The sequence below is a fragment of the Alligator sinensis genome, unplaced genomic scaffold, assembly GCF_000455745.1.
Source record: "Alligator sinensis unplaced genomic scaffold, ASM45574v1 scaffold581_1, whole genome shotgun sequence".
NCBI lineage: Eukaryota > Metazoa > Chordata > Crocodylia > Alligatoridae > Alligator > Alligator sinensis.
Genome location: NW_005843497.1, coordinates 1 through 12467, shown reverse-complemented (window position 1 = coordinate 12467; position 12467 = coordinate 1). Strand labels below are relative to the sequence as shown.

Below are 12467 nucleotides of genomic sequence, written 5' to 3'. Positions count from 1 at the left end.
TTGGGTTTGGCCCCCAGCCACAGCTGCAGCCACACCTGCACCAATGCCTGCACCAATTGGGAGGGAGGCAATTGCACCTATGCTCACACACATCATGAAGAACTTCTTTTTGTAGTGCTCCTCATAGAGTAAGAAGAAATCCTCCATCATATTTTTCAAATCCGTCTCCAGCATCTCTCTTGTGGCTGAAATCTGGGACTTTTCATCCGACAGCTCCCTTGAGCAGCTCTGCAGCAAAGAATCGCGCTTCTTCTCCAGGTGCTGCCGCATCTTGTTGGGATTCATCTTCAGGCACTTGAACATGGATTCAGAGTCTTGCTTCTAAAGAGGGAGGAGAGAGAGAGAGAGGGATCTGGCATTAATGATACAGCGTGGGGAATCACACTAAGCTCTAACAGAAACAAAGCCCAGGTAAACCCCAGACCTCAGATTGCACCCTCTGTTGTCCCAGATCTGGGCCCTTCCCAAAACTCACTTCCCATCACCCCTTACCAACAGGCTGCTGCCCATGCCTCCGGCTTGGGACCCTCATGCCCCATCCTGAGCTCCTGTCTTCCCTGTCCTAGATTCCTCCAGCTCTGCCAGCCTGCCGCCCTTCTGGCCTATCCTTAGCCGCCCCTTCTGCTTTCCCATGGACCCTACAGCTGAACCGGCAGCCCTACATGCTCACCTGCTCCTCAATAAATTCTTCAAATTGCTTCTTGATTCTTTCCTTTGCTTCAATCTGTGGAGAAAAATGGGGAGGTGGATGGGCGTGGATAATTCCTGGAGCCCCACAAGTACATTTGGTGGTCTACCAAAATCAAGGTCTGGGTGGACCCGTGTGGCCAGAATATACGTGACCACCCCGCCCTAAGAAGTAGAGCTGGCTTCCCAGGCTCAGTGAGAGGGGCCTGGCTAGAAGGGTCTTCTATCAGACAACTTAAAATGGCTTGTAGCCCGCTTTCCACATTGTGCGCACTCACACTTATCCAAAACCTTTCTGTATTGGGGGGGCCTTAAACTGGGCACAGGACTCCAGATGTGGCCTCACCAGTGCTGAATAGAGGGGAACAATCACTTCTCTTGACCTACCGGCAACACTCCTACCAATGCAGCCCAGGATGCTGTTAGCCTTCTTGGCACCAAGGACACACTGCTGGCTCATATTCAGCCTATTGTTCCCTGTCCCCCCAGGTCCTTTTCTGCAGAGCTGCTGCCCAGCCCGTCACCCCCAGCCTGCACCGGTGCATGGGATTGCTCCGTCCTAAGTGCAGGACTTTGCCCTTGTCCTTGTTGAACCTCATGACATCCCTTTTGGCCTAATCCTCTAATTTGACTCGGTCACTATGAATCCTAACACCGCAGGACAGGACATCTACTACTGCCTCCAGCTTGGTGTCATCTGCAGACTTGCTGAGGGTGTTCTCTATGCCATCTTCCAAGTTGTTGATGGAGACATTGAACAAAACTGGCCCCAGAACCAACCCCTGGGGCTCTCCACTTGATACCAGCTGCCAACTAGACATGGAGCCATTGATTACTACCCTCTGAGCCTGATGCTCCAGCCAGTTTTCTATCCACCTTGCAGTGCATTCATCCAACCAATATTTTCTCAGATTGCCTGCAAGAATGCTGTGGAGATTGCATCAAAACCCCTGCTGAAGTCAAGGTACACCACATCCACAGAGCCAGTCACCGCATCATAGAAGGCAATCAAGTTGGTTAGGCAAGACACTCTCTCCTTCTCCACTCCACAGCTCCCAGAGCATGGGCAGGACAGACGGTGCATGCGCATGCGCCCTCCCCGCTCTGTGCCCTGACCCTGGAGCTACCAGGTTCCCACCAATCCAGGTCTTAAAAAAAAATAATTCTCCAATGGCCAAGAGATTGCTACAGCTAATGCAATCTGGGACAGCCTCGGGCAATTTGGGACATATGGTCACCCTGTGGATATCCATTGAGCAACTGAAACAGTACATTTTTAAGCATTTCCAAAACAGTTACACCTGGAACTCTGTTCCAGCCACCCCACACAGGGACTCTGCAGGCTTGAGGATCCCTGTCCTAGGAGCGCTGGGAATTGGATCAGGCCCCTGAAGCCTGGGGGGAACCTGTCTCACCTTCCCTATTTACACACATCCCAAGGATGTCTGGGGCTGTGTCTTGGTAAGCAGGGAGAACTGGAGTTTCCCGCCGCCCCAGCCATATTCCAGGGTCTCTTTGGGTGCATCTACACAAGATGCTTTAAGACTCTTTACCCTAAACATAAGGCACATTAGGGTATATGTCTACACGTGTATGCTATTAACGCACATTAAAAATGGTGATATAAGGCTAATCGTGCCTAAATTTGATACCTGCAAATGTAGGTAACAAATGTAGGTTCAAATAGGTAAAGCACATTAAGGAACACGTAGATGTGTTCAAGCCCACGAACACTGTGTGTTGATGGACATGGGACTAACTTTAGTCCGAAGTCAGTTCACACAGAGCGTTAATGGACTTTAATGCCTACACATATAGACGTGTGTCTAAACCCACTTAATGCACATGAAGCTAATGCGCAGTAAATTTAGGCATGCTTAAAATGTACGTCTAGACACACCTGCTGTGTTGGAGTACAGCAGTGATACGCTCACTGGGGGAAATCTCTCCACAGGAATGAATTTACATGAATCTGACAGATGATCTAAAGTCCTCCTGTATATGAATTTGCATGAATCCTCTTCCATATTGGCAATACCTGCAACTGAGCACTGATGGTGCATTTGGGAAGGACACATATTTCCAGCACCAAGGTTGCTAATAAAAATGTTAGAGCGAATGCCTGAGGAACAGCCCCCTTGCAGGCAGAACCTGTGCTGCCGAAATACTCTGACCCCACTGTTTGTCCAGTCTGCTCTTAGACACTTCCAAGGATGGAGACCCTGCTTCCTCTCTAAGCAATCCCCTCCAGGTCTACATAACTTTCATAGTCAGAAAGTTCTTCCTAATCCCCAGCCTACATTTCCTCTGCTACAATTTGAGACCATTACTCTTTGTTCAGTCCCCTGTGGCCATGCAAAACAGTCCATTTCTATCCTCCTTATTACCATGGGTATTTGAAAACTGCTATCCAATTGCCCTCAACCGTTTCTTCTCCAAACTCATTAATTTAATTTCTTTCAGCCTTTTCTAATAAATTATGTTTCCTAAGATTCCCTAATATAAATTCATAACGAACTCTCTTTATCCCCTGCAAGCTGCTTTCCCCCATATTCAGGGGAAGCTGAATCTAGGGGTGGAGATAAATGCAGCTGTTGAAGCATTTTGAAGGGCATATACACTTTGAAGCTCTTCACAAAAGGAGTGTTTCAGGGTGGAGAGACATCTACCCCCTGTCACCTCTCCAGTGGGAGCATTTCAAATAGTATCACCAAGCTGCATAGCTTCTTGGAGGCAGCAGGGTGTGGGGCAGAAGAAGCGAGCAGTAAAGCTCTTTTGCCCCCAGTTGCTCCACACTCCCCTGCCAAGGTAAGGGGGCAGAAACCATGTCAATAGATGCTCTCCCATCCCATAGCACCCATACCAGAAATATCAAATCTCTGCACACACCCTTGATCTACCTCTGTACATGTCCATTTATCTCTTGCTATCTGTGCACCTAGATCCAGGGCTGGAAGAGGGCCGGGAGCCTGTTTGGCTTTGTGGGGACTGCTCCACACCTTCTTCCTCTGGCCATCAAGAGCTTCTGCACTGAACCAACTTTCCCATGCCTCTCCTCCCCTGGGCTGATGGGTGTCTTTATGTCAAGACAAACATCCACATACAGAATGGCAATCCCGAGCACCCCACAATGTCCAAGCATCTTTCCTCCTCCACACGCTTCAGTGCCCATGGCTCTGACCCTGCAGATACTGCTGCCATGGCTCTGGAAACCCTGCCCCCTTGTCCCGGCCTGCCAGGGCCCTTGAGGTTTGGAAGAGTGAGACCTGTCTGAATCGCTGGTTGTAAATGAGCAGGAATTCATTCATTCTCTCTCTCAGCTCCTCCTCCAGTTCCCTCAGGATATCCTCTTTCTGGGGCTCTTCTCCCATCAGTCTCCCCTTCAAGTGCTGCAGCAAGTCCTGGTATTTTTCCTCCAGCTGCTTCCACATCCCACTCGGCTTCAGCTGCAGGCACTGCTCTTCAGTCTGGGTGTCATGGTCCTGGGTGGAGGGGAGACAGAAATTAGCTTTTGGTGCTCAGGAGATGGTCACCTCCGACAGACACACCGCCCTACCACTGCCCCCCACTCCTAACGGGCACCCACTGCTGTCCCAGGCCTGGGCCCCACAGACCTGCCCTTTACCCTGCCACTTCCCACAGGCCCCTGCCTCCCTGCCCTCCTGTCCTGGATTACACCTCCAGCCTTGCCACATCTCCCGTCTCCGGCCCTCCACTCCCTGCTCCTCTAGCTCAGGGCATCCGCCCTTCACTGCGCCAGGGCCCTGCAGCTTGACCTGCAGTCCCACACACTCACCTGCTCCTGAATAAATTCTTCAAACTGCTGCTTGATTCTTCCCTTTGCTTTCAGGTTGGTAGAGTTCTCCATCTGTGCAGGGAAACGGGGAGGGAGGTGGTTATGGGACCACTCCTGGAACCCCCTGCATGCCCCTTCCACAGCAACGTGGGTGACTGGTGCCTCCCAAGTCTGGGGGAGCACCAGCGGGGCATGACTGTGGGTGTTCCCCAGTGGCAAGCTGGTGATGGGGGTGGGGGGGCACTAGCGCTCTCTTTGCCCCACTACCAGATGGCATGCTCGCTATCAGGGGGGCACCAGCGCTCTTGGAGGGGCACATGCCCCCCCGGCGTTTCCCTCCTACACGTCACCTATGCACAGCAGCAAAGGGGTATCTTGCCTGGGCTAACTCATTCCATTCTTCTCCCCCTCCCCAACATTTCCCTAGGGGCACTGCACTCCCCTCTTCTGCCTGTGCCCAAGAGACACAGACTATCCAGCCACATAGGGGGAGATCAGGAGGCCTGTTCCTGGATAGGGCATTTTGGGGGCATCTAGTTAAAAGAGTGGGTACAAAATGGGATGCTACTGTGCAATTGGAGTCTCCAACCTGAAGATCACTAAGGTACTGTTGGATACCACTCTTATCAGAGCTTGAAATTCCTGATTAGCTATTGCTTAAGTTCTGCATTGGTAATGATGGTTTCTTATTCTTTGACTTTACCAGACCCATATAGAATAGGGTAGAAACCTTAGCGTTAAACCTTCTTTACTAAAAATTGTCCAGAAATTATTTTAAGTATCTGCGTTGCCACTCTTGAGGGTTTCCAGGGTCTGAAAAGTGCAAGTAGCAGTTGTGCCAGTCCTGCCCTGTCAAACAACTTCATTTGCATACAAAGGAAAAGACCTGAATGGGCAACGCAGGCCACCAGTGGCCCTCCCTCTGCCTGTCTGCTTACACTTCTGTCTCTGCCTCACTGTCCCTTTGCTTGCGTCCAGGCCTGGGAGGGGGCACTTGCATGCACTGTGGGGAGGGCATACCCCAGTCTCTCCCTTTCCACCACCAGCTCCTTTTTGGTCCTGAAGAGCATCTTGATTTCTAAACAGACATCCATGTATGGAATGGCGATCCTTAGCACCCCACTATATCCAAGCATTCATCCTGCTCCACACACCCCAGTGCCCATGGCTCTGACCCTGAAGATGCTGCTTCAATGGTTCTGGTCACCTCTACCCCTTTGACCCAGCCTGCCATGGCCTGAGTGCATCACTCCTGAGGGTTGGCAAAGACACAGACCTGCCTGAATTGTTGTCTGTAGGTGTGCAAGAATTCCTCACTGCTCTCTCTCAGCTTCTGCCCTAGCTTCCCCAGGGTGTCCTCTTTCTGGGGCTCCTCTCCCATCATCTTGCCCTGGCAGTGCTGCAGCAAGTCATGGTATTTTCTCTCCAGGCGTTGCTGCAGCTCATTGGGCTCCACCTGGAGGCACTGCTCCTCAGTCTGTGTGTCATGGTCCTGGTTGCGGGTGGGGAGACAGAGATTAGTCTTGGAGTCTGGGCAGCTTGAGGGGCTGTTGCAGCCTTTCATGGAGGTATAAGGGTCTTTCAGCATTCCTGAACCACAGCCCACTACCCGTTGCTCCATTACCACTCATCCCTGACACTCCCTGGGTGCATCTACACATGCATTAATGTGCTTTTCCTAAAGCACATTAAAATTTAGTACATCCAATGTGAGGTACTAAATTAATGCACATTAGGCTGTGCTAATGTGCAGTAGTGCAAGGACACACTTTTTAGGTGATACTTAATGTGCAGACATCTATTCTACTGTGTATTTGGGGCTCTTGTGCATGTGATGACTTGTGCATGTACACATGATGAACATCACCATGGCTAGCATAAGGGTGTCACCATGTACACGTGCACAAGGTTTTGTTGTCTCAAACTGTCCCACATTGCGGCAATTTTCAGACTACCTCCCGATGTATTTTAGTTGGATCATGGCAAATTGTCCCACTGTGGACAAAAACATCTGCCAGGTGTACATGTCATGTGCAGGTCAACTCACCAAATTATGTGTCCTGAGCCCCCTTGCCCACCAGGTGTCACTACAATTCACAGGTTATATCAGGGGTGTAGGTGTAGGGTCGAGTTATTTGCAGGTAGTCAGTATAATGAATGTTTTGTCCCACTGTGGACAAAAACATCTGCCAGGTGTACATGTCATGTGCAGGTCAACTCACCAAATTATGTGTCCGGAGCCCCCTTGCCCACCAGGTGTCACTACAATTCACAGGTTATATCAGGGGTGTAGGTGTAGGGTCAAGTTATATCGGGTCATTTGCAGGTAGTCAGTATAACGAATGTTTTGGCCCACCAGGTGTAGCTGCTGAGCCCGACGTGGATCAATCTTCTGCTGACCTCCTTTTTTTAGTTCATTAATTAAATAAATTAAGGGCGACAGATTAAGACACTGTGCAAAAAAGCCCTGTTGCATATACAAGTGCCCCATTGCTGAACAACAGAAATAGGTAAAGACACAAAATCACTGATAAGGTTAACTAAAACACACAAGTTAGGTTTTCTGCTGGACCACTTGTTCCCCCCAAAGGGATGAACTAACTCTACCAGAAGTCTTACAAGTGTAGCTTGCATTTTGTCCCTGCTGGGAAGTGACACCATTCGTCTAGGCTGCAGTTTAATGAGCATCCTAAGGAATTAGACAATCTTCTACCTACATTGACCTTCCCCGATACTTACTGGGCACGTCTACATGAGATGCTAAATGTGGAGTTGATTAATTCTATGGCACATTAGCGTGTCACAGTAAAAGCTGTGTTACTGCACTGATGTGCAGTAAAATTAGTCTACTGCACATTAGTGTCACTTAAAAGGCACGTGCTGGTGCTACTGGGTAGTAGTACCGGTTACTGCTCATTTAGTTAGTTCCTATTATTACAGGTACTCAACTTAATGTGCAGTAAGCAAGGCACACTAATGCACACGTGGGTGTGCCCACTGGCTCACAAACTTAGGTGACTTTTTGCACAAACTTGGCGTTTCAACCCAGGGAGAGACAGTATTTGCTACATAGCTAGATATACATGAACCATCAATTTTAGCAAATGACCTCCCTCCTCCCAAAATTTCCCCAGTAGTTGGCAAGCAAAGCAAAATGAAAAGAGCGGTGACTGCACAGCAGGAGAAGAGAGTTAGTGATTTACCTGGTGCAAATCTGGCATGACTTCACAAGTGTCAATGGCTTTAATATCTAATTCGTACTCAGAAATCTATATTTCCTTACAAACTGTATATCTATCGAGGCCTTCAACCCCACGTAGCATGAGTACATGCTGGGGGCCAGCTGGCTAAGCAACAGCACTACTGAAAAGGAGCTGTGGGTTACAGTGGACAAGAAGCTGAATATAAGCTTTTGTTGCAAAGAAGGCTAACGGTGTACTAGGCAGCATTAGTAGGATCGTTGCCAGCAGATCAAGGGATTCTTCCCCTCTATTCAGCCCCAGTGAGGCCCGGTCTAGAGTACTGTCTAGTTTTGCACCCCCAGCACGGAAGGGATGTAGACAAATGGGAGACAATGCAGCGAAGGGCAATGAAAATGGTTCAGGGGCTGGAACACATGATAGACAAATGGGAGACAATGCAGCGAAGGGCAACGAAAATGGTTCAGCGGCTGGAACACATGACTTGTGAGGAGATGCTGAGGGAACTGGGCTGATTTAGTCTGGAGAAGAGAAAACTGTGGAGGGATTTAATAGCAGCCCTCAACTCCCTGACGGTGGTCCCAAAGAGGATGGAGCTGGGCTGTTCTCAGTGGTGGCAGATGACAGAACAAGGAGCAATGGGCTCAAGTTGCAGCAAAGAAAGTTTAAGTTAGATATTAGGCAAAACTCTCTCACTGGGAAGGTAGTTATACACTGGAACAGGTTACCCAGAGAAATGGTGGAATTCCCAACCTTTGAGGTTTTTAAGACCCAGGTAGTCAAAACCTTGCTTGGGATGATCTAGTTGAGGACAATCCTGCTTTGAGCATAGGGTGGACTAGATGATCTCCTGAGGTCCCTTCCAACCCTCATTTTCTATGCTTCTACATTTTGGGGTGCTACAAGGCCTATCTTAGAGTTGGGAGGGCTGTAGGAAATTCATCCTATTCTCTTTTTCTGGGTAACTGTTCCTTGCATTTCAATGCCCCTTTGGGTTTTTTTTAAACCGATGACCTAACTTTGGCAAGCAAGCCAGCACCAGCCAGGCCCAACCCCACTACCCCTGCGTCCATTGCCATTCCTTTTGTGACTGCCACACAGATAAAAATGCCCACACTTGGCAATGACACGCAGTCTAGCCCAAAGGCCACACCCATAGTTTTGAACTTTGCATCAATGATTTTAAGAAATTCCTTCTCCATAGCTTCTAGCGCCTGATCTAGCTCTCTTATGGAGGCCTATTTCTCAGACTCTTCTCCAGTCATGTCCAGTAGCATTTCCACAACTCCAAGCATTTATACTTCACGAGCTGCTGTATTTTCCTGGGTGTCAAAACCATCACCATAGGCATGGACTGGATTTCACATTTAAAAAAGGGATAGACCACAGAAAGGAAAGGAAGTGGGATGGAAGGTAAGGAAGGCCAGTCTGAGAGCAGATTAAGCGTGGCCAGAAAAAGACCATGTGCCAGTACCCTTATTTCTGACCTGCAGCTCTTTGCCTCCCACCCTCTGCCCTCCCCCAGGCCTGATGGTGACCCTCGATCATGGTGATCTAGAAACATGGGCCCCTGCTATCCCAGCCATGGGCACATTCACACGTCTGACATGGCCCCTGAGCCCAAACATGCACAACCTCCAAACTTACCTGTGCATTAAGAAATTCAGCAAATTCTTCCTTGACCCCTTTAGTCAACACCCTGTTGGCAGAGGAGACAGCATCCTGTGGGCAGAAGAGTGGGTCTACCATGTTGCTGGAGTCCCAGGAACACCCTCCCACTCTCCCCAATGCAGCCAGCTCCATCATTTCCTGAAAACCAAGCCCCTGCCCAACCACTCTCCAGCTGCCCATCCCTCTCCTCCCCCTTCCCAAGGCATGCAAGCCACATTCCCAACACCCAAATTAAGGGTTCCTGTCTCTACCTGCACTTTCCTGGAGTCCACTATCAGCTACTAACGAAAAACAGGCCCCCCAAACACAAGATGTAGGAGGCAGAGGGCTGACCCCACCTTCTGCACTGGGTTTCCCTTTGGTCTGAGAACGAGGGTTTAGAGAATAAGTCTGCATCAGTTCTCTTCCCCCATGTGTCTGCATGTCTCCTTTTCTTACTGCCAGTTCACCAAGATGCAACCACCACCCAACGGCCTGGAAATGAGGGGCTCATATACTAACCTCCCTGGCAGTGACTAGGCCTGTGTAACTGCTTTTTATTGAGTGACTGCTCCGCGGCCACCTCTTTCCACCTAAACTGACTGGCGTCTCAACACAATGGCTTTACAGACCTGTTTCCCCTCCTACATTGTACACAAATTTGCTGCTACAAACAAGGACAAAATGAGAGCCCCTCATGCAAGATTTTATGGACACTAGACTACACATGCACCAGCATTTTTGCATGCAATCCCAATTTCTTCCTTGGGTTTTGGAAAGCAAGGCCAAGTGAACAGAAGCGGCACAGGAGAGACTGAATGGAAGGAGGGCCGTATGCGAAGTGGCGTTATTGCGTTAAGGGAAGTATTTGGTTCCCAGGGACCTTGGGGCACTACATAGTGACCCCACTGATTCTGAATTCACTCCTCCTGGGCGAAATCAAGCCAAAACCCAACAAGGTGCACGACCCTGAGCACATCCCTGTTCTGATGCCAATCGTGCCTACACTCGTGACATCCTTGGGGGTGGCCTTCACTTCCCACAGAGCCATGAGCAGTGTGCACAGACCTTCAGGGTAGCAAAGCAGCCAGACCTTATACTTTTCCCTATAGAGCACCAGGGAAGCCTCTTGCTTCCTTGCAGACTCCTGCTCCAGCTCCTCCAGGATGGCCTGTTTTTGGGAGTCGTCACCCAGCAGCTCCTCCCGGCAGCCCTGCAACAGCTCTTGGTGTTTCTCCTTCAGTTGCTGCTGCATCTCACCGGGTGTCACCTGCAGGCACTCGACCTCAGCCTGGGAACCACAGTCCAGATGACCATGTGTGAGAGAGAGAGAGAGAGAGAGAGAGAGAGACACACACACAGAGAAGGGGGTGGCAAATAGGGATGATGATCTGCATGCTGGGGGACCTGGGAGTCCCCTCACATACATACAGGGCATGGGTCAGGGGTTGGCCCAAGCTGGGGGGTGGTGCTGGGCTGCAGGGCCCCCCAGTGAATCTTCATCCACTTCTGCTCACACCTGCTCCAACACTGCCTCTCATTTCCAACCCACACCTAACTTACCTGCCCAAGGACAAACTTTTCCAGTTCCTTCATGGCGTTTCCAGCTGCCTTCCTGTTGGCAGACAACACGGCCTCCTGTGGGCACAGGAGGGGATAATGATGGTGGGTGTTCATGGGACCACCTTGCACCTGCTGCTTCCACCACGATTGACATTGCCCCCCGTATGATGAAAACGAAACACCTGCCTGACACCTCAATGGTGACCCACATCCCTACAACTATCCCCCCACCCCACATATCCTTTGGGACAAGCCTCCTCCCCTCCTATCCCCTGATGCACTGCAGCCACACTCCCACCACCCAAATGAAGGGAACCTGTAGCTTGCCCAGGATTCCCTGCAGCCCCTGGGTCCTGCAGCATGGCGTCTATACATATTTATCCACCTCAGAGACAGCTGATGAAAGGAGATGGTTTTCCAGCCTCCCACACACTCACTGGGTCTGTGCAATTGCTCTTCATTGAGTGACTGCTCTATGGCCACTTCTTGGCATCTAAATTGCATGGCTCCTCGACACAGTGGCTTTAAAAACTGTTTTCCCTTATAACGTGGGTGCAAACTTGCTGCTCCGAACAAGGGCAATATGAAAACCGCTCATGAAAGGTTTCATATGTATTAGACTACACATGCACTAGCATTTGTACATGCAATCCCCATTTCTTCTTTGGGTTTTGGAAACTGAGGACCAGTGAATAGGACTATCATAGGAGAGATGGAGAGCAAGCAGGGCTGTATTCTGAGGGACTTCATAGGGGTCAAGGAAGTATTTAGTTCCCAGTGACTTTGGGTGATGCCCCAGAACCCGAATTCATTCATCCTGGGACAAATCAAACCAAAACACAAGCAGGCAAATATCTGACCCCATCTCTGCTCTGATGGCAATTATGCCTGTACTCATGCCATCCTTGGGGCGGCCACTCCTTCTCACAGGGCCATACACAATGCACAGAGCTCTTCAAGGTAGCAAAGGAACCAGACCTTATACTTGTTCCTATAGAGCAGCAGGGAAGCCTCCTGCATCCTTGCAGACTCCTGCTCCAGCTCCTCCAGGGCCACTTTTTTCTGGAAGTCATCACCCTGCAGCTCCTCCCAGCAGCCCTGCAACAACTCTTGGTGTTTCTCCTTCAGCCGTTGCTGCATCTTGCCAGGTGTCACCTGCAGGCACTCGACCTCAGCCTAGGAATCACAGCCAGGTGACCATGAGAGAGAGAAAGGAAGACCGAGAAGGGGATGGCAAACAGGGAGGGTCAGCATGCTGGGGGATCCAGGAGGCCCCTCACATACACACCTCTTCCTGTGCTCCTCACTCCCCCCAACCTAATGCCCCCCTGAGTCCCTGCACTGTCCTGTCCCGACGCTGGCCCCCACTCTACGTTTGCTATCCCAGCCGGTGGCTCCTACCAGCTCTGACACTGCCCTCCGTCCCAAACCACCCAGCTTACCTGCTCTAGGAAAAATTGTTCCATTTTTTTTATGGCATTTCCAGATGCCTTCCTGTTGGCAGACAACACGGCCTTCTGTGGGCAGAGGAGGGGATAAAGAGGGTGGGTGTTCATGGGACCACCGTGCAG

General features: G+C 50.3%; 1 protein-coding gene across 1 annotated transcript in view; it reads right to left on the bottom strand.

Moving 5' to 3' along the window:
* The window catches only part of LOC102371104 (trichohyalin-like), a gene marked incomplete at its 5' end in the record, with an annotated part of 13336 nt that extends 923 nt beyond the window's left edge, over positions 1-12413 (bottom strand). The window contains 10 exons of the mRNA XM_025195410.1: positions 19-321; positions 671-724; positions 3954-4169; positions 4484-4555; positions 5760-5975; positions 9331-9405; positions 10427-10624; positions 10897-10971; positions 11875-12072; positions 12339-12413. Coding sequence (XP_025051195.1) covers positions 19-321; positions 671-724; positions 3954-4169; positions 4484-4555; positions 5760-5975; positions 9331-9405; positions 10427-10624; positions 10897-10971; positions 11875-12072; positions 12339-12413 — 1482 coding nt within the window. The remainder of the gene's footprint in view (positions 1-18; positions 322-670; positions 725-3953; positions 4170-4483; positions 4556-5759; positions 5976-9330; positions 9406-10426; positions 10625-10896; positions 10972-11874; positions 12073-12338) is intronic.
* Between the last annotated feature and the right edge of the window lie 54 nt (positions 12414-12467).